This window comes from Ovis canadensis, chromosome 22 (genome assembly GCF_042477335.2).
Source record: "Ovis canadensis isolate MfBH-ARS-UI-01 breed Bighorn chromosome 22, ARS-UI_OviCan_v2, whole genome shotgun sequence".
Lineage (NCBI taxonomy): Eukaryota > Metazoa > Chordata > Mammalia > Artiodactyla > Bovidae > Ovis > Ovis canadensis.
In genome coordinates this window covers 48707102-48728902 of record NC_091266.1, presented here as the reverse complement: position 1 = coordinate 48728902, position 21801 = coordinate 48707102, and the positions used below count along the sequence as shown (strand labels likewise).

Genomic DNA, 21801 nt, shown 5'->3' with positions numbered 1-21801 from the left:
AAGCATTACCTAGCCTAAGTGAGTTTTAGACCCCATTATTTCATATCTTGCTCCCTGTAAGAAAAATTCATTTTATATAGGTTTTTATTTGGGGGGTGGGGGCGGAATTCATATAAGAACTTCTGAACCAAGTCAAGCTAAACACAACTCAGTAGTAATAAAAGTTTTTAAATAGCCTAAATCCATACTGCTCATGGGATAAGGTAGTACTGTTCCCAGTTGGGGATACAATGGGTTCTGAGACCATTATGTCTTTTCCAAATGAACAAAAAAACACTGCTTGTATAGATATATTAGGAGTCCCCCTGGTCTCAAATGTAATAGTAATCAAAGTTAAAAGGGAGCACAATAGAGGTTGGGGGGGAATATATATATATATATATACACACATATACATATTCCTTTACCTGTCAATGCAGAGTAATGAATCAACTCCCAAAAAGAACAAAAGATAAAGGCTGAGCCACTGAGATAAACCCCTCCCATGCACAGAGCTGCCCCTGCTGCGGCACCCCAACACACACACTCAGGAGCTATTCATCCAAAGTGAGTCCCCGCAGAAGACAGATGAACTTGCCCCCTCGGCCCCCCCGTCCTTTTTGTGAAAACTGCCAGTCAGTAAGCGGAGATTGGACTAATTACTGTGACAATTGTGCATCGTGTTAAAACAACTTTTGTGCGCGGGACAGGTTCCTCTGCGAGTTTGGAATTCTTGGCTGAGACCAGCTCTGGTCGAGTGGAGCGGGGGACTCTCCCGCTCAGGAAAGAAGGCAACACTGAAAGCTCGTCCTCCCTTTCAGCCGGTTTTATTCTTCCCTTTTCCAACTGCCTGATGCAGAGCTTAATGGAAACTTGTCTAGGCTTTTCTTCCCACAAACCCTGCGGAGCCCTGAGGCGATCTTGCACTCAGGGTAATCACAGAAATCTTCTATCATCAATTAAAACTGAATGGACACCTGATAACTAAGAAGACATCGCGGAAACAAAATTTCATACGATCACGGCCTTCCAAACAAATTAGTGAAACTGTGGCTAATCAGAATTCAATTTTCACTTGTCCGGTTCCATACTTAACAACACAACTCCAAAGAGTAAGCTACTAATACAATTAAGACAGTAAAAAATGCAGCTCCAAGATCCTTAAGAATCTGATTGTTGTTCAGTCTCTGAGTTGTATCCAACTCTTTGGGGACCCCACAGACTGTAGCCTGCCAGGCTCCTCTGTCCATGCGATTCCCCAGGCAAGAATATTGGAGCAGGTTGCCATTTCCTCCTTTAGGGGATCTTCCCCACCCAGGGATCGAACCCAGGTCTCCTGCACTTGCAGGCAGATTCTCAACAGGAATGCCCTAAGAATCTGGCAGGACAAAGCTAATTTCACCTTCACACACACCAATCTGCGTCCCCAAGCAATGTAACTTCATTCCTCAGGTGTCCAGGCACACCAAACAACGTTGACCAGCTCCTAAATCCATGCAGCACAAGCTCCAATCAGATCTTCACTCCTAACCAGAACCCACTGTGTTGGAGAGATTCTGAGCTAAACTTCCCCCAGCAACAGTGACGAAGACTTAAAATTTTCTCATTTCTCTGTTGCATTTCCACCCCCTCTTTTCCCAAATACTCTCCTCTAAAACACACTCTTTAAATGGCTTTTTCCCTCCCTATAAAACACAGGGATGCCTTGTTCATTATAGTGTAGCTTTTTAAGACGAAGATAAAATACAAGGACCCAGTAAAAACTTGGCATTCTAAGATGGAACAATAATTTATGTATATCTCCGTATAAAGCTAGAAGAAAGAACAAGAGAAGGTTGGCCCTCTGTGCTTTTGTTTGTTTTTGGAAGATACGGGGAGGCTGAGAGATCTTAGAAGGCGAATTAAGGCTTATGTGATTTAAGAACCAGGTTCCCCCATGCCTGGACTCTTGGGACGCCCCCCCTGCTCTGGTCACCTGCAGCACTGTCCATCACTTCTGCATCCAGCAACTGTGGCTCTTATGCCCTGAGCCTGCACCATGCCCTAATGTGGTGCCTACCCACCACCCCCAGCCCCGATCCCAGCCACCTCCTCAAGCAACACCAAATGAGAACTCCAAGGTACTTCTCATGTTGTGCCTTCCTGTGAAACTCGCAACAAAATACACCTTCCCTTCCTGTGTGTTTCTTCAGAGTGGCCAAGCCCACCCACCATTCTAACACTCCCAGATGACCCAGCCATGTCTCCCCCAGAGAAAGAGCCATGGAGCGCTCTGCACAGCCTGGCACACGTTCTCCAGCAAAGCAAAACCCAATAGTTCACAATCCACCACCTTCCTTATCAAGAAATCCTATCTTGATTTATCTTGTCTCATTTCTAAGTACTACTGGCCCTAACTTTGATGTTTCCAACACAAGCCATAGAGATACCCAGAGATGGGAGAAAAGCAGTGCAGCTTTTTCAGCCACAGAGATCTCATCCTCAAAGGCAACTCAAAAACTTGAAACTCTCCATTGGGTTTTCCAACACTTAAGTGAACTTCCTGTAGGATGAAGATTAATTTTGTATGCCTACTCACGCCACTAAACTGGGAAGAGGGGGAGCATTTGCTTTATTTCCATTTTTATGAATCACCTAGCTTTCTATTAAAAAAAAAAAGAAGAAGAAGAAATCCAGATTCATTTCCTAAAAAGTTCTAGTTTAGGGGAATTCTTGGTTCACCTTCCTCCCCGCTGTAGCTACCACCAAAAGGCACTTGTAAGTGCCTTTAATTTACCTTTAATTTACATGTCATTAGCATAAAAGACAAAATAGGGGCCTAAGTAGATCTAAGACCTCTTCTTAGGTCACCAGTCATTTTTCAGGACAGTGACAGCACCCCCAAGCCCTATGCTGGGAGCCTCTTACATTTAGTGGGAAATAAACTTCTGACCAGGTCTCTGGGCGTCTGTCTCCCTACCCCTTTAAAAAGTGCCAAGGGGGCTTCTAACTTCTACAGGGAAGGCAAAACCAGCACAGACTGGTAGGTATGGAGGCTTAAGCATTCCTGCAAAGATCCAGACACAGAACATCTGTACCCTCCTAAAACAACAACTTAACAAAGGCAACCCCTTTTCTCTTCCTGGCTTTCTCCAGAAATTGTGCTACAACAAAACACACGCCTTTAGACACAGGAACAATCTCTCCTACTGTCTCGACGTTCCATCAAATGTCTATTTACCCTCATTAATTTTTTCTTCTCTTTTCCTCAACCTGAAACCATCAGCCATGAGTCAGAGAACGATCATTAACTTTTACAGCTTTCATACACATCCACCTACTCACATTAGGGGAAAGAAGTATTGACTTGCAACACTGCCTGAGACCAAAATTCTCTAAGAAAAAAAAAAAGGTAGAGAAAATCACTTTGAGAAAGTTGTATCTATAGGTCTATGGGGGGGGGGGGGGCAGCGTAGCTACATTTATTATTTATTTTTTCCCTACTGTGGTGCAGTCACTGCAAAAAGTTACAGTGGAACTTGGTTATGGTGATGGGCATTTCTGGATTTGTTTTTTGAGGGAAAATTAGATGATTTTCTTTAAACATCAAACCATAATTACAGTTCTTAAACTGTTTGGGGGAGAGAAGAAGAAAGTGAAGCAAGTTTCCTGCTTTTGTCCAAAACACATTTCCAGCATATAAACACACGTGGGCTAAAGTGCTGAGACATGTTCCTAACACAGCATTTCTCATTAAAAGTTGCTACACTAACACTTAAAATAATGCCCCGTCATTACTCCACTTAGCAGTCACAGTGCTGCAACTCATAACGAATTAATTTGCATTAATGTGGGTTTCACGTGTCCTTCCCTGGGTATGCCATTGTGATTCAGGCTTAATAAAACTGACAGGACAATAACATAGTGCCTTTTATTTCACTTTCCCAAATAAACCGACCCACCCAAAGACCCACACAAATCCTCTCGATTTTTTAAAGCATTTTGCTAATATATTTAGTACATCATAATTGGCCCAGCACGCAAGAACCTAGTTATCTTCTCAGTAAATATTTATAGCATCACTCTTTCCCATTCATTCTGCATTTTCTTAGAGAATCTCACTGTAGCCTACATCTGCAATTCATTGACTTTACAATTTACCACATGTTGGGATGGGAGAGGTCTTAGCTCTATTTGAATCACTACACAAATATGCAAGTGATTTATCGGTTTCAAACTAAAGACTCCAAGAGAAGGACTTCACTTTTCCTGAACATTACTTCTTCTGGCAGACCATGAACAATTACAGTTCGTACTAATTAAGCTCTGTAAATGTGCTGTGCCTTACTAATGCCTACCAGGCCTCAAATTTATTTTCATGATGCCAAACTTTAGCAAGCAATTTTAACTCCTTCAGAGCTGATCCCATTAACAGCCATCCCTTTTCCCTGCAGAAAGAGTTGTGTGGGGCTACTTCATGACCAAAAAAAAAAAAAAAAGAATAAAATATAAAAGACCAAATTACCAGCCCCAAATCAGATATGCCTAAGGAAGAAAACAGCCTATCCTAGGAAAACCGAAGAACACCAGGGCTGATAACCTGTTCAAAGATCCCACAGCCCCATCTCTGTAATGAGCTGTTAAGGGATTCATATCTGTCCCAGAGGGCTAGTAAGTTTCTGCATTCCATTGATTAGAAAATAAAACCGTTCAGCCTCGGTCTTTAAGTTTGGGTTGGATGGAGCGAAGGACCCAGCCAGAAATGAGAGAGCCATCAGCCCCGCCCCTCTTTGCCACAGTTTCCCACACACCTCGGAATCCCACTCCCCCTTTTGCCATGTGGTCACACACACTAGGGCAGCCCACTTCTTTTTTAAGAATAAATGACAATGCGCAAGGTAACTGGCCATCTCTCTCACATCGGGGGTCTTCACCACAGATGCCCCATCCCCAGACTCTTGCACGGTGGGAAGTCACATATCTGCTGCACAGAGCTCTTCGGGTGAAAAGTAGATTGGAACCAGTTTTTACTGAGCACATCAATATGGTTGTTAATACCATCCCCCACCCCACCTCCCAGTCATGGTATTTTCACCTCTCATAAGAAACTTCTAACTCCTAATTTCAATGAGGCCATTTTTGTCAAGCCCAAATCTCTGCCGAATCTTTTTATGCCTTTCTAACCTTTCTTAGACAAGCATTTATTCTGCCTTCTCTGTTACTTTTCTATGTCCTCCACCAAGACACCACTGCACATTTCCCAAATGAATGGCCTTCCCATTCCCAAAGCAAACTTGGATTTTTTTTTTCTCATCTATTAATTCTTTTAATCAATTCTCCTCACTCCATGTCACTTTTCTTTTAACCCTCACGTTAACTATCGCACTATGCAATTGCGTGCGTTTTCCCTTCCAGCTCAGTGAAACATCATATAAATTGAAGGGCAGCCTCCCGTATCAGGTTTCTTTAAGTATTCTGGGAAATAAGCACAATAAAGACAACAGGGTCTCAAAAAAAAAAAAAGTCAAGAAAGAAAGGAAAAAGGGATAAACCAGAAGAAAAGGAAAAAAGATCCAAACACCTAGAGCAACTTTGCTTTTGAAAAACATTCGTGCAGAGCCCCCACTGAATTTCCATTCCTGAAAGTGCTCTTTATAAATGTGTATAACAATAGCCTGGAGGAAAAGTACAAGTCAGCTGCCAAAGGAGGAGGGGGTGTCTGTCTCGGCTGGCTCAGATTGTAGGGGTGGGGGTCAGAGGCGGGGGAGAGGGCAGCTTTGGTGATGGGTTGTCCCCACCACCCCCCCAATCTCATTGCTTATAATTAGTGAGAGAAATTTGAGCTACTGCCAGTGTCTGTGGACCTTGAATATTATAAGGCCAACGTGGCGTCAAATATCTTAACATTCATAAGTGTTATGGGCTGTAAATAAAGCCTGTGGATTTATGACCCGGTGGTGCTTGCCAGCAAAGGACTAGGGCACATTTCTTTCAGCAGACCTGTCGAGGTGCGAGTTTGCCTTTGGTTGTAAAATTAACCATTTCCTTCACAAATGTGCTCAATTATAAGTCAGAGTTGAAGACTGACTTACACGGTTGCCAATATCCACTCCCAGAAGAAACTCAGACGCCCACATCACACACCCCTTTCAAAAAGAAAAGCCTCAAGAATTTGATTCATCCCCCTCCTCCAAACTTCTGAAATGTGTCACCTCGAAACAGTTATAAATGCGGTTAAAGATATTATCTAATTCCACTCACCAAGACTAAAAAGCTTACACCTACTTCCTTGGAAAGTGCTTATTTATTTGGCAACGCTATGGTTTAAAAAAACAAAAAAGGAGTAAATCACTCCTTGCCTGAAGTCCCTTCCCCCAATATAATGTCATCTACTTCCTGTGTAGGAGAGTCTTTGCTAAATCCAGGTTGTCTCAGACTTAACTGCCAATAAAGCAACTTCCACAGAACTTCCAGACAGCTGGGGAAAAGGTCCCCGGAGTTTTAGTCATGGTCCAGAAACACGCGTCCGCACAAAAATTTGCAGCTGTCCTGTCTCTGCAGTGCATTTTTAATGTGATTCGGGGGCCCCTGTTGTGAAACATCTGACAAAATGTAAAATCCTCTTAGATACCTTCCAGTTTACCCACTGAGCCTGTGTAAGAGAAGTTGCACCAACATTTCTCCACCAAGAAGTCTGGGTGCTTTTCGTATGCACACAGGCACCTCGTGGCATGTGAGGAAACATTCAAAACCTGGAAAGGCTTCTACTGTAATCTTTAAAAGCACAGCCTCTGGTGCAACTATTAAAATGCTGGTTTTCTAAAGCAAATATTTTTTTAATGGCGTGCAGAACTGCAGTTATCCTGAACTGCTAACAGAACAGCATTCTTGATCTGCCAGCCCCCGGAAACCTTCCTGTAACTTTTTCACAGCTTGCTAAGAAACAGAAAGCTGACCAGTTTCCAGCAGGGACTCTAAATGAAATCCATATCAGTAAAATTAAAATCAAGGTGGAAAACTCCCAGCCAGAGTGGGGGATTGTTTTTCTCCAAATCTTTTCTCAATCAGATAGGGGTGCATCAATGAAAGCTACTTTCCTCCAGCAGTCAAGTTTCCAAAAACACTTCTTTCAGATAAACACTCTAGGCTCCCGAATGCCTCATAGTTTTGTTTCTGGGGTTTTCAGAAGGCTTTCATTTCAACAAACTGTGGAAGCGCTGGCATATTAAATTTATAATCATTAAAATATGACTTATTGGGTGAATGTTGAGCCCATAATCCAAACTGCAGACATTAAACCCCAACCTAGAAAGATTAGCATGGAATTAATATTGCTGCCTTGAGATTGAAATCTAAACATGTTTGCCATAAATATTTCTCAAGGAGATGAAAAACAATTAGCATAAATACCAAAGAAGGGCAAGAACACCTGTTCTTTTTCAGGGCGATAAGCATTTTATTGTTCTCTATTTAAAATGTAATGACCTGTGTAATTACAGTAATATTACATTGTTATGGAGGGGCTTGGAATGTCACACTTTGAAAAGTGTTGTCAAAACAATCAGGGGTGAAGGTGGGGGGTGGGAGGACAACAGGGAAGGACCACCATTAACCCTTCACACTCCAAGGTCTAAATCTTTTGTATTAGAAAGGATTATGTTGTTTGAGCGAGGAGAAAACATCCATTTTTCACCAGGCAGAAAGAGAAGTTGCTGCCCAGCTAAATAAAACCCCAATGAATAGGCCCCTCTTGGTTTCCTTTAAATGCTGGATTCCAAGTTCTAAAATGAATTCAAGATGCTGCTTATTTATTTGTTCAACCTAGTAGCAAACAGTTTCAGCTGAAAAGCAAATAACTTTGGATCAAAGAAGATGCAAAAGCTCTAATAACCAAGTCCTTAATAAGAATTTCAAACCTAACTGGAATTTCGGCCACCAAACCCCATATTCTCATTTGGCAGGAGGGAAAAAGAAATGTAAAACTAGTTTTTCCTATCAACTTTAATACGGAAACAGTATTCTTATCTTTAGTATATACAAATGTTACCACAATTCTAATATTTGCAGTTCTATCACCTCTCATCTGCTTAACCAGACCTCTCGCCTTAATGCTTTTTTGTATTCGAATCTTTTTAAAAGCCGTTCCTATTAATGTATCAAAGGCTAAATTAACATGATGTAGAAATCTTTGTCATTTTAAAATAAAATTACTACTATCAAGCTTTATGGCGTCTCCAGCAATTAAAGCATTATTCTTGAGATAATGTATTATTCATCATAAGCCCATTTAATGATACTCCTTAATTCTTTACGTTCTTAAATAGAAAAGCAGAAACCAGGAACCCAAAGAGCTTGCTTTTGAAAGAATGCAACAGCTTACAGGTACACTCATAAGTAACAGAAAATATAGCAAAAAAAAAAAAAAAAAAAAAACCACCACCACCAAGGAGGGTCGGGAAAAGAACAGAGCCAATTTGTCTTTACACCTTGCCCTCAAAAAACACACTCTATGAAGCACTAAGAATTTCAGATGAGCATGAAAAGACCGCTATCTTGCCTATAGATTCCTTCGGCAGCTGTATCAAATCTGGAATTGCAAGCCGGCCTTCTGATTGAAGAGGTCAGGAGTGACACATAACAGCCTCTCAGCCTCATTTCCATGTCTCTGCTTACCGGCTTAAATAAATAACTTTAATTTTGGAGCACATCAGCTAACGCAGGTAACAGATAGGAGGGAGGAAGGGACTGTGCGCACAAAAGATGTCTGTTGGGTGTTTGACACGCAAATATTAAAACTGCCTCCTGAGTTCAGAAATGTCTTCTCAATCTGATGTCACAGCACCAGGCCACCCGCTATGTCCACAATTAAAATCACAAGACACCAAGTATTCCTACAATGCCCACACAAAGGGGACGGGGTGGTTGGGAGCTTTCCTTTTCGCACCGGGAAATCATTTATTTGCCTTTAACAATTTCCCTGTTTCTTAATTACAGCACAACACAACTGCTGGAGTTTCAGGAGACAGTGGGGCAAGCCTGCCAGCGGCCACAGACAGGAGTTTGCAAGGAGCCCAGAAGGGCCAGCAAGCCCGCCACCAAAGCTCAGTATTCAGATGGGCTTTCAGATGGCCAAGTGGATTTTAAAATAATATCAGAGAGACTCCCATCGTAGGGGGAGGGGAGGAGAAGAAGAAATTCTCAGGGTTACTTTGGAATGTCGCTTGGTCGGCTTGGTCATTACACAAACTCTCCGGTTCAAGATGCCCACGAGCTCCCAGGAAAAATACAACGTAGCCGGTCTGTGTTTCGCCTCCAGCTGCAACCCCACAGACCGGCCCCTGCCTCCAGAAAGCGCTGGCCATCTAAGAGGAGGTCGGGCTGAAACGGTCTCCCAGCTTCCCAAGCCTGCAGAAGCCTGGGCGCAAGGGAGGGCGGGGGGAATAATTATTTCTTTCCTTGCCGTAAAAAATGACCGGTCTACCATGCCCTTGCCATTTTTTTTTTGCCGGGGCCCCAAAAAACAAGTCAAACCTGATAGTTAATATTTTAATGCTTAAAAACACTTGTAGATCGGATCGACTCCTGTCCGGCAAGCCCTCGGCCATTAGCACCGAATCCACGGCTGCTGAACAGTGGGTGCACTATTTCAAATTGCTAGCTCGAGTTACCGAAAAAGAAAAAGACAAAAGTAGTGTGTGTGTAAATAAGAGGTAGGGGGACTGAGCCAGAGAAGGTGCAAAATAACAATCGAGAAGCCGGGCACAAACGTTTAGAGATCGCGTCTAGAGATTCGGGATCCACGCTTTCAAGAGCAGGGTGGGATAGGGGGAAGCGGTTCAGGGCGAGGGCAGGGGGCAGAGGTCGGTCGGGGAAGGGGGTGAGCCCTATTAACAAATGTCAGGGGTGGGCTCGGGGCGCACGCTGAGGGAAGCGCCCCCCAGAGCCTGGCACCCCGCTCCGCCCTGAGGCCCTCAAAGTTGGGTGGCCTGCGATCAGCAGCCCACTCCCTAGAAGGACAGGCGCCCTGGGCCTCCCTCAGCCTCTCTACACCCTTGGGCCCCCGCACACCCTGGTCTCTGCCCCCCTAGGGCCCGCTGAGGGCTTTCGCTAAAGCTAGCGAGAGCAGACCTCGCTATATAACCCCAAAGCACCAAATTCCCTAGAAATACATCAAGTCCATCCGGAGGACGCCATCCCGGCTGCACACAACCCAAGAACCGCGGCTACAGGGGCCTCTCCACCCCGCGCGGCCCAGGAGAGCCCGAAGCCAGCGCGCCACGCCGCCGAGCCAAGCCACGGCGCCCAGGGCGCTCGCGGTCCTGCGGGGTGGCCCCCAGGAAAGGAAGCCCGGAGCCCCCCAAAGTTTGCAGTGGAACCCGTCTAGGAAGCGTGACCTTCCAAGGGGAAAAGGGGAGGAGGGCTGAAAGCCAGCCACCGACACTAGAAAGCTAAGCAAATCAGCGGCCGAGGGAGAAAGCCGAGGCGCTTCTCCAGGGCCCCGGGCTCCGCGCGCCCGCTAGTTCGCAAGTCCAAACGCCCGGAGGGACAATCCGCTCTCTAACACCGCGCGTCGGGCGCAGCCCAGTCACTCCGTCCCCGGCCGCGGCAGCCAAAGGGTTAACCGGGGGAAGCCCAAGACGCCACAGAAGAAGGAAGGAAGAGAGAGGGAGAGGGAGAAAAGAAAGAGCCACACAGTCATCTTCCCAGGGTGAAGAAACAAACACCACCAAAGGGGGCGGGGGCAATCAGAGCGCAGAAGGAAAAAAAGAAAAAAAGTTCTTCTGATTTTTTTTTCCCCCTACCACCACCCTAGCAGAGCCCTGCTTGGAAAGCAGTCTCCCCAACATCACGAGGCAACAAACTGAAAGCAAGAACATGGCGAAGTGCAAACACATCCCAGTCCACAAAAGGCAGAAAAGTTTGGAGAGTTTCGGGCTGCTGGGCCACGAGCGGGGGAAGGGAGGCGGGGAGGGGAGGAGGCGGGGAGGGGGAGGGGGGAGGAAGGGGAGGGGGAGGAGGGAGGGGGCAGGGCAGGGGCCGCATGCGGGGCCGGGCGGGCGGGCTGCGGGCGGGGGGCCGGGCGCGGAGGCACTTACAGTTCGGGCGGTGGGCGAGAGCGATCCGTTGGGGAGGTAGGGGCTCGTCAGGTCGGGGATCATGATGAAGGGGTAGCCGGGATACGGTGGCCCCTTAAAGAGCCCTCCATCTTGCCTCTTGGCCGCTAACATGGCGGGGCGGCGAGGGGACGGCGGCGGCGGCCGCGCGGAGCGGGAGAGAGCGAGGAGAAACTTTTTAGAAAAGTGCCCCAGGTGGCCGGGGGCGCCCGGGGCCGGACCGGCGCACGGCCGGGCCGAGCGGGGCGCGGGGCCCGGGCGCGCGGGGCGGCGGGCCCCGGAGTTGGGGGCCGGGGGTGGGGGGGCAGCTCCGGGCGGCTGCGGGGCCGCGCGGGGCGTACTCACCTTCTTCCAAACTTTCCCGGGATTTATCTCGGAAACTTTCGGAGCGAGGCGGAGGCCGTCTTTCCGCCTTCCCGGAGGGGTGGAGGTGGGGAGGGCGAGGGGCAAACGCCACGCAGAGGTGGGGGAGAGAAGGGGGGGAGAAAAAGGATCAGCGAGGTGGGGCGTTTGGGGTGAGGGGGAGAGAGAAAAAAACAGGGTTACAAGTTTTTGCAATGGTGGCCCCACAAGCACACGCCGCCCGCCTGGCCCTGCGGCGCCCCGCCGCCGCCCCCAGCCCCGATTTCTCCCCTCTCAGCAACATTTGCCAAGCCCAGGAAATAGATTAAGAACCCCACCAGCCCGAGGGGCTTTTCCTACCTCGGAATCGGAGGAGCTGTTTTGATTCGTTTCTGATTCATTGACTAGAGACGATTTGACATCAGCTAAATCCCTCTCCGCCGAGGAGTTTTCGGAGCTCTTCTCCTCCTGCTCGCCCTCGTCTTTGAAGGAAATCAGTTCGTCGTTGGCGCCTAGGTCATCTCCTCCACCGCCGTTCAGCTGCGGCATTTTTTTTCACCCACCAGCAGCAATTTTGGAAGAAAAATGAAGTAGGAAGAAAAGCCAAAAAAAAAAAACACCCCAAAAAAGTTTTGCCCCCCCAAAAAAAATTGCAAGAAAAAGACGAGTCCAAGGTGAACTTTTTTTCTGCTTTGGGGTCTTTTTCTCCTGGGGAGGGGAAAGAGGGAGGAGGGGAGGGGAAGGGGGGGGAGATCTTCTGCACGCGTGAGTTTGGGTTTCTTTTTTCTCTCGTTCCCAAGGATCCGATCAATGTGCAAAAAAATAATAAATAAAAAAAGGGGGGGGTAAAAAAAAACACACCAACAACAACAAGAAGTCAGATATAAAGAGCAAAGGGGGGGGAAGCCGAAGATACAGGAGGAGCTCGTGCCGCTCGGATTTGAGTGAGTTGAAGTTAGACTGAGAGCTTTTCAGTTCAAAGGCGGCGCTGATTGACAGATAGAAAAAGGGGGATCGAAATCCGGAGGAACGGAGTAGTCTGGGAGCGGAGATTATTGACAGGGCGAGAGGAACACACTCGCTTAATGAGATGCCGGGGGGCGGGCCCGGCCCGGTGACGTATGCATAAATAAACAGCCGGGGTGGGCGGGGCGGGGGCGGCTAACAATGATCCTTTCGGGCGCCGGGAGAGGGAGGAGGAAGGGAAGAAGGAGGAGGAGAGGGGCGGGGGAGGAGGGGGGGAGACGGAGGGAGGAGTGTGCAGGGGGGAGAGGCCTGCGCCGAGTGTGTGCGAGCCCGGGAGTCTGGGCGAGGGAACGGGGACTCGCTCCGGGTGGGGGGCGGCTTCAGAAAAGACAATGCGGAGTAGGAGAGGAGGGGAAGGGGGGGTGGGTGGCGATCGCGTCAGGAATCCGAGTCGAGGAAGGCGGAAGGAAAGCCCACTTGGGGGGCGGGGATGGGGAGAGGCCCAGAAAAAGTGCACTTTAGAAATATTAGAAATAAGTCTTAAGGAAGGAGAAAAGGAGGAGAGTATTGGGGAAAGGGTGGGAAGTAGGAGTTTAGTGGTTAAGCCAGCAATGAAATCAACCACCCTTGGGCGGGATGTAACAGAAGTGGTCAAAAAGAGAGATCAACCCTCCACTCTCAGAGAGCTTGGGGAAGTGGAGGGCTGGGCAAAGTTCCTGGTCATCTGCAGTGAAAGAAACTATTAACCCACGAGGTCTTCCCTCCCCTTTTTTGTTGATTAATAGTGAATCATTTCGTTAAATCGTAAGTCTCTACTAGAATAAATATGCCAAGATGACTTTTTATCCAAAAAACAATCAAATACTGTAGTGTTTGTCAGGAGCATTAAAAATATCCTTAAGGAAAAATACATGATTCTTGATTTTTTTCCTTGTAGAATGTTGTTCTTTTTTTTTTTTTTTTTTTAACTGACCTTGGAGGTGATAGGAAATCAGCTAGGATTCAAAGTCCTGTCTGACTTTGGAAGTGAAAAGTTTGGGCGTTAACACCGCCAGGGAAAATAAAACTGAAAGTTCACCAACCCCAGGGATCAGTGGTACTGGAGTCTTTCTGGAAGGAGATCTGAAATGAAAGCCCCCAAAGACTGACCAAATAATCAAGATGTAGATGGTTCTGGCAGGAAATTGCTAACCCAGCTGATGCTGGAAGACCTCAGGGAGGATATGGAAAACCAGAGGGTTGAGGCAGGTATTTGTTGATTTTTAGGCTCTCTCCTGGGGAGCAAATTGATTTGCTACAAAATGGGGAAGAAAATTATGTTAAAGGGGGAAAGGCCTGGGTCCCAAAACACAGTGTTCCTAGAAAATGGAGCAACAACACTCATTTTCTTGCAAATACCCAGTGAGAGGTGAACTGGAATCTGCAATAGGAAAGGGGACAAAAAGAACCAGGGAAAAAAAAAAGAAATCAATAGGGAATTAGCAAATTTTCTTTTAGGAACAGTGTTGGTCTAGAGTCCGAGATGTACTAAACCATTTCACCCATCCCTTAAAAACACATCTCACCTGCTTTTCAGCTGGCCCATCAGCACCTAAGGTTTCCAAAAGAAAGCAAATTTACCATGTAATATTTAGAGAGTTTCGGTTTTCAGCAAAACTGTTTTATAGGCTAAGGTCTCAGAAAGAAGACTACTAAAAATAATGATACCAAGATTGACAAGGCCAATGAGTTCCCCTGCACTGGAAAAAATTCATAACCACATTTGCACACTAAAGAGCAAGATGTGGGCAAAATAAAAATGTGGTGGAGGGGGGAGGCTGTGGAGGAGAATCACAGTAACTCCCAACTTTAATATTAATCAGAAAATCACAAGTAGAGTGAGAAGGAGCCTGAAAAGAAGTAAAACAAATGTGTACATTTAATCAGACAGGATTGCATAGGATACAAAGCACAGGGCTAATTAGTCTCAGCAGGTAGGACTAACCTTCAGACTTCATAAATAAATAAGGCGGGCACAGTTTCTAAGAGGGTGAGTGGAGACAGAAAGGGGATTATTTTAAGACACCAAGTAAAAACATGAAGAATGAAATGCTTCACTGTTAAATCCACGTACAAATGGATTTAACAGTTTCCTTTTTTTAGGTCTTTTCACTTGGTTACCTTTAGATTTACACATTTATCGAATGGCCATAGCTTTTCACACTTGCTAATTGTCACCTGTATACTTAGTGTGCCTGAGTCTGTCTATGTACAGTGTAGACTTTCCTAAGGCCTGTTTCAAGGCCTTATTTACTTAAATGAGAACACATTTACAGTAACTCAATTTTATGGCAATTTCTCCTGTGCAATGGTTCTTTTATTTTACTCTAACCCTGATCTGAATTAAATTGGATACTGAGGTCTTCTATGTCCTTTATAGGACTTACCTGGATAATAAAAAGTCATAAATATACTGAATCGAAATTTTAAGGACTGTACTTAACTGTTTTTAATGTCCTGGCCTGCATTTTTATCATATGTAAATACTAAGGACTTTCTTTGGATGATTAGTAACCTCATCCATTTTGGCATATCCTTATGTTTCTCATTCAAAGGAAACTCTTAACATCTCTGATTTAATTAATAAATTTAGAGTCATTCCATCATAGCACATTCACCGCATTTAATCTTGTTGCTTTGTGCCATAGAAAGACTTGAGACCAGGAAGATCTCAGAGCATCAATTACCCCTGAGTCTCTGAAAGGGCTTTAGGTAATCTGGGGGGATAGGGGAGAAATGGGGGAGGACGTGAAATTAAAGTCAGCAAAAAGCAAGGTAATACAATATTTAAAAGAATGGTCCGGTTGGCCTACGATGTAGATATATCGTTTGTAGATTTGCTGTGAAATTTTAAACAACCGCTGGCTGCATCCAGGTGTTGAGGCTAGATACTGATGACTGACTCTTAGTTTAAAGGACAGAGAGTTCTGCCCAAATAGCAGGGGTTCTGAACATGGGGAGGAAACCAGACCAGTCTGACTTTAGCCTGAGCCAAGGAGTTTTGCATTTAAGAATCTAGGACTTCTTGCCTCAGAGCCCTTTCCCAGGGCCAGCCCAAATCCTGAGCTGTAAGCAGACTGCCCCTCTGCCCTCGTTTCTTTCTCCTGCTCCCCATCCAGTGTCTTTTGGCTTCTTCGCTTCTCTGTTTTCTTCTCCCCTTCAACCATCCCTCTATTAAATCTCTGTGGACCTTGTTGCTATTAGTCTGCATTTTAACCTCAGAAATTAGTTTACCTCTCCCCCGGGTACTTCCTTGTTCATCCCTATCGGAGAGCGTGAAAGGAAGTTTCAGTTTATATATATCACTTTTCAGGTATTGGTTTTCTACTGGGGGTTGTTATGGAAGAGTGGTAAGTGTCCTCTGAAATAGGGGACTGTGCTTGAAGGGATATGGCGGAAACAGGCTGGCCATTGGCCTTGTTACCTATGACCCCTTTGTCCTGTCTCACCTGACTGGTGAGGTGGTTGGACTGGATATTTTCTTAGGTCCTTTCTAACATTCAGAAAGTCTATGATTTCATACTTTCAGCCTATACCCCCATTATGCTGAGAGGCTCACCTTTATAGGCTCACCTATATAGGCTGAGAGGCTCAGCCTATACCCTCATTATGCTGAGAGGCTCAAACTATACTGGAAGTTTGGCTTTAGAATTTTGGAAAAACAAGGATAGTCTGCTTAGATTCACCAGAAGTAGAGAATACATGTCACCAACCATACTCAGCTTCCCCAGTCAATTGGCCAGAGTCTAGTAATTAAACCTTGATGGTGTAGCATACGTGTGTGTGTGTGTGTGTGTGAGTGCTGTGTGAGTTTTCTTTAAATATCAAGGTTCCATGATGGATGATCTGTTACCACTGTGTTGGACTTATCTATGCAGGGAGTGTGCTGACTGAGGAAAGCCAAAAAAAGAATCTGAAAACATAAGGAAGCTATAAAATGGGGAAATGTTTAGAAGCCAAAGTCCTGATTCCACTGTGATATTTTCTGTTTGCTTTTTGTTCTGTGAGGGTAATGGTTCCTTATTTGGATCTTGAGGAGAGCTACTCCTTTAGCCAACCTAGGAACACTAAAAATTGGACACCTGAGTGTTTGCAATTTTAGTGAGAGGAAGAGGTAGGCAAACAGGGCTCACTTCAGCTTCCCTGGTGGCTCAGTGGTGAGGAGCCTGCCTGCCAATGCAGGAGACACGAGTTCCATCCCTGGTCCGGGAAGATCCTGCACGCCACAGAGCAACTAAGCCCACGCACCGCAACTATTGAGCCTGTGCTCTGGACTCCCAGGAACCACAGTTCCTGAAACCCACGCATCCGAGAGCACCTGCTCGGCAACCAGAGAAGACATCGCAGTAAGAAGCCTGAGCACCGCAACTGGAGGGTAATCCCTACTCGTCGCAACTGGATAAAGGCCTGTGCAGTAGCAAAGACCCAGCACAGCCATAAATAAATAAATTAATTAATTAAACATATTTTTTAAAGGGCCCACTTCACAGGCAACCTTTTATTTCCACACCCCACACCCCTAATGATTCTATCAAGGACTCAGAGGCACATGCCCTCTTCTTGAAACCCTGAGGAACACTGTTCTGTTTTTAGCACTATTCTGAAGTGTTTGGCTTGATCACCTTGCTTCAGCTAATGACAGGTCCAGGTAATAAAGTGACAATAATGCCTGATGATCCAAGGGTTAATGGGAAGATGTATGCATTTGTACAGGGTTTCATCACCTGCCTTCATAAGCTGATCACTACCGCTATAGGCATTTGTGACAGGAGAAGCCTTTCGGAAGGCATCAGTCCTCCACAAATATACCTTTCTTATTGACAAGATGTCTTTTAACCCTAATAGTAATGGAAGAAGGCCAATAAATGAAACATTTACTGCATTACTTGCCTTATTTTGGGGTGGTGTACTTTTCCTTTCTAGCCATCTCTAGAAGATGTTTTCAGCCTAATTTGCTCCCTAGAAATTTCGCTTGCTACAGTTATACGTCTATGACGTTTTATTGCCTGGAGCCAAGTCTGCATAAGAACTTTCTTAAGATATACTTATCCTAATGCCAAGCTACAGGAACCGAGCTGCTTTATGCTGAATTATTTGTGCTACCCTGATATAGAGGGCAGAGACTGCCTGAGAGTCATTGCCATAGGGTAGGTCTAAATGTTTCTGAGAAGGGGAAAAAAGGCAAGAAAGAGGTGAAAAAAGTTTCATCTAGGTTGATGTGTAGAAGTCTTTAGAATTAATAATTGAGTGTCTATTTAACATATTAAAATGCCTGAGGTTTTCTTTTCTTTTCTTTCCTTTCCTTTTTTTTTTTTTTAAAAAAAAAGCTTCAGTGACCCCATCCTTTTTCAGGGAACATCCTTGCCCACTCAAACCCGTTGTTCTGTTCAGAGATGTCATGGATACCAAATCCCCTCCCCTAAAGACATAGGTACTTTAACTTGAGGCAAGGACTGTGTCCACCAGCATTGAACAATCTCGTAAGGTGGTTTACGTCTATTCAAGGTACAGAGCAGGTGAAATTTCAGGAGAGGACCATGCCATTGTTCCCCTTGTAATGTATCTAGATTTGGGCTAACACACCTGCTTCTGGCCAAAAGCACTGTGAGATGGAGGAGGATTCAAGGAGACACCCAGGACCAGGGTGTGAAGATTTCAGACCTGGGCCCCTAGGAATCTAGAGCAGCTTTAAGCTCTAGCCTATCCTTGAAAGAAAGTAAAAGTGTTACTCGCTCAGTCGTGTCCGACTCTGCAATCCCATGGACTGTAGCCTGCCAGGCTCCTCTGTCCATGGAATTTTCCAGGCAAGAATACTGGATTGCCATTTCCTTCTCCAAGGGATTTTCCCGACCCAGGGATCGAACCCAGGTCTCACACACTGCAGGCAGATTCTTTACCTCTGAGCCACCAGGGAAGCACAGAGGAAGGTCTAAATCTATGTCGATCATATCATTTGAGACTGGGTTAGAATCAGCTTTCCCCCTGCCTTGCAAAAATGCCGATTGCTTCTGCGCATTCCAGTGATATTTGTGGATTATATATCCTAATGAAACACTCATTTTGATAGGGAAAGGGAAGAAGGATGAATGATGAGTTCCGGGTCCGGAGCGTGGATTGCATACAGACAACAGCCTGCAGCACAGAGACAAGGCGCAAGGCTTCCAGCGAGTTTTGAGCAAACTCTGTCTGTTGGTGGCCCGAGGGCACACTGTAAATACCTAGCGCAGGAGCGAAGGCATTAATCGTTATTTCTTAAAGGTTCCAAGATATCGAGAGGGAGAGATTATAATGACCCCAAAACCCCATAAGAAGCACGGTACCCCTCCCAGAAATGGCTCTCGTGGAAATGTGGTCTTTTCTAGGCCTGCATTCTTAGGCATGTTGTCCCACACCGAGAGATGCTCCAGGTTCCGGATAGTCTGCATGCAGGACAAGCAAGCACATTCCTCCCTCCCACCCAGCAAAGGGCTCTGTGCATGTGAATGCTACTGTGTAAGGGCCTATGAGACCCTCCTAGTCCCACCAGGCTTTGCTGGCCACCCCCACCCCCCAGCAGCAAAAGTGATGACTATCTGGAAGCCAGATGAGGCATATCTGAGGGAAGGATCTGATACTGCTGTGTTATAGTCTTTTCTTCTTTGAAGGAAACTCACATACCCCTCTTCACAAGAAGCATCTTTCTAATGTGATCTGGCTGTTCATGTTATTTTATTGCTGGCTACACAACAGCATGTACTATAGAGTTCTTTTAAAAAAAAAAAAAAGTATAATTGTTCTTTAAAAATATTTGAAAGGATGTGCTCCAAAAGCTGCAAAATGTCAACAGCACTTTTTTTCCCCCCCAAATGTTAAAATTGGGGGTAATTTTTAGTTATACTTTTATACTTTTCTATACTCTCTGGTATTGTTTGGGTTTGGTTTTAACAACTGGGCAAGGGTTATTTGCATCATTAAAAAGAGAGATAATGCTCTTCTTTCTATTTTAAGAAATAAATGCTTCAGACTTGCCTTCTCTTTTCCATTCCCATCCCTCCTTGCTCGAACTGGGAGTATTTCAAGGTAGCTGTTGCTCACATTACATCTGATACATCTTCGTTGTGCAGAGCAGGCCTGTGTGCTGCTGGGCACTGAGCAGCATCCTTGATCTCTGCCTACAAGTTGACAGTGGAAACCCACTACCTGGTTGTGGAGGAAAAAAAAAGAAATCTCCAGAAATTGCCATATGTCCCCTTTTGCAGGTTGAAGGGGAAACAAAATAATCCCCACTGGGCAACCACTGATTTACTGTGAACCCCCTCTCTGAAAGGAATATGATAAACTCATTTTAGTAAGTCAGTTCTCAAACTGCTGATGGGGGATGCCATCCCCTCTTCCACCAGCTAATCAGGACCTAGTATCAGAATGGCCTGGGGTGTTTCTTCAGACTGTACCAACTCCACTCCCTGGTGAGACCCTGTGCCTTGCATAATGGGGCATCTTGGTCTCACCAGAAGTATTCAAATATGAATATGTGACCTAGGACAACTGCATAAACCGTTATTACAGTATTTACTCATCTATGAAATGGGGGCATAATATCTACATCTAAGTTGTGAGGATTCAATGAAATAGCATGTACAGTCACCTTGATCACAGAAGCTTTCAATTGGACAGATTTCCTTTCTTGCCCGCCTTCTTCAGATGGAGATGGATTGCCAGGATTTAGCCCAGTCCTGGCACCATGAGAGTTGTTCAGTCATTCGTGTATCACTCTTTGTGACCCCATGGACTACAGCACACCAGGCTTCCCTGTCCTTCACTATCTCCCAGAGTTTGCTCAAACTCATGTCCATTGAATTGGTGATGCCATCCAAGCATCTCATTTTCTATTGCTGCCTTCTCCTCTTGCCCTCAATCTTTCCTGGCATCAGGGTTATTTCCAATGAGTTGGCTCTTCATATCAGGTGGTCAAAGTATCAGAGCTTCAGCATCAGTCCTTCCAATGAATATTCGGGGTTGATTTCCTTTAGGATTGACTAGTTTGATCTCCTTGCTGTCCAAGGGACTCTCAAGACTCTTCCCCAGCACCACAATTCAAAAGCATCTGTTCTTCAGTGCTCAACCTTCTTTCTGGTCCAGTTCTCAGATCTACACATGACTACTGGAAAAACCATAGCTTTGACTAGATGGACCTTTGTCGGCAAAGTGATGTCTCTGCTTTTTAATATGCTGTCTAGGTTTGTCATAGCTTTTCTTCCAAGGAGCAAGCGTCTTTTGATTTCATGCCTGCAGTCATCATCCACAGTGATTTTGGAGCCCAAGAAAATAAAATCTGTCATTGTTTCACTTTTTCCCCATCTATTTGCCATGAAGTGATGGGACTAGATGCCATGATTTTAGGTTTTTGAATGTTGAGATTTAAGCCAGCTTTTTCATTCTCCTCTTTCACCCTCCATGGGAGGGCTCAGTGCATTTTAGCTCTTATCACTATTTTTCTGCCTCTCCTAGTTACTCTTTTTGAGAGTTGCTGCACTATAAAACGGAAAGATTCCTAAACTCAAAACAAACACATCTGGAATGGTGGCTTTCAAGCACCAAAGACAAGCCAAGCAGTTGCAGGACGCTCTTTAGGGTCTCTTTGTGGTGGTGCTCACCGAGAAGGGGGCAGCTCCACCACAAGACAGTTCCCAACCAACCTCTTTTCCCTGTCCCTCCAGGCAAGTCCCTCCAACCCATTACGGGAGAGCAGCAGGACAGATTTTGAAAGCCCTCAAGGCTTCATCTCAATCATCTAGTTATTTAATAATACACAGCCCTTTGCAAGTACTAATTAAACAAGAGTGAGCTCCCTGGTGAGGGAGGCCAGCCACCCTTCCACCCTGGGCTCCAGGAGAAGTGGTTTGCCTGGAGGTAAGAAAAAAGAAAGGAAGAAGCTAGGTTAAAAGGGAAGAGAAGAATTCCAGCTCTGAGGACTTCAGCGGTTCGGTCCAGTCAAGGTGTCACCAGCTACCAGCCACTCCGGGTCAGAGCATCTCCGGTAGACAAGGGGCCCTCCTAGCTCTTTCACTTCTTAAGGGAGGACATCAGAGACCACTTTGCCCATCCAAAGCTAGGTTTAGTCTATTATGTATTTTACAAGTCTCTCTAAACTTTCAATTTAAAATTCCCTGTCCAACAACCTAGAGGGGTAGGATGGAGTGGGAGGTGGAAGGGAGGTTCAGGAGGGAGGGGACATAAGTATACCCATGGCTGATTCTTGTTGATATATGGCAGAAACCAGCAGAATATTATAAAACAATTATCCTCTAATTACAAATAAATAAATTTAAGTTTAAAAATTTCCTGTCCAAAATAACCATAAGTAGGGAGGAATAAATCAGGAGTTTGGGATGAACACACACAC

At 45.5% G+C, this 21801-nt stretch overlaps 1 protein-coding gene across 50 annotated transcripts in view; it reads right to left on the bottom strand.

The window, feature by feature from the left end:
• The window catches only part of TCF7L2 (transcription factor 7 like 2), a 200875-nt gene extending 187815 nt beyond the window's left edge, over nucleotides 1–13060 (bottom strand). For 33 of the 50 annotated variants that reach the window (XM_069567163.1, XM_069567123.1, XM_069567166.1 and 30 more), the window contains exons 1-3: nucleotides 11775–12757; nucleotides 11418–11484; nucleotides 11055–11179 (exon numbers count right to left, since the gene is read on the bottom strand). In XM_069567163.1, coding sequence (XP_069423264.1) covers nucleotides 11055–11179; nucleotides 11418–11484; nucleotides 11775–11963 — 381 coding nt within the window. In that variant the 5' untranslated portion in view covers nucleotides 11964–12757. Of the gene's footprint in view, nucleotides 1–11054; nucleotides 11180–11417; nucleotides 11485–11774 lie in introns of all 50 variants that reach the window. The other 17 variants (XM_069567133.1, XM_069567136.1, XM_069567169.1 and 14 more) reach the window with 4 other exon arrangements.
• Between the last annotated feature and the right edge of the window lie 8741 nt (nucleotides 13061–21801).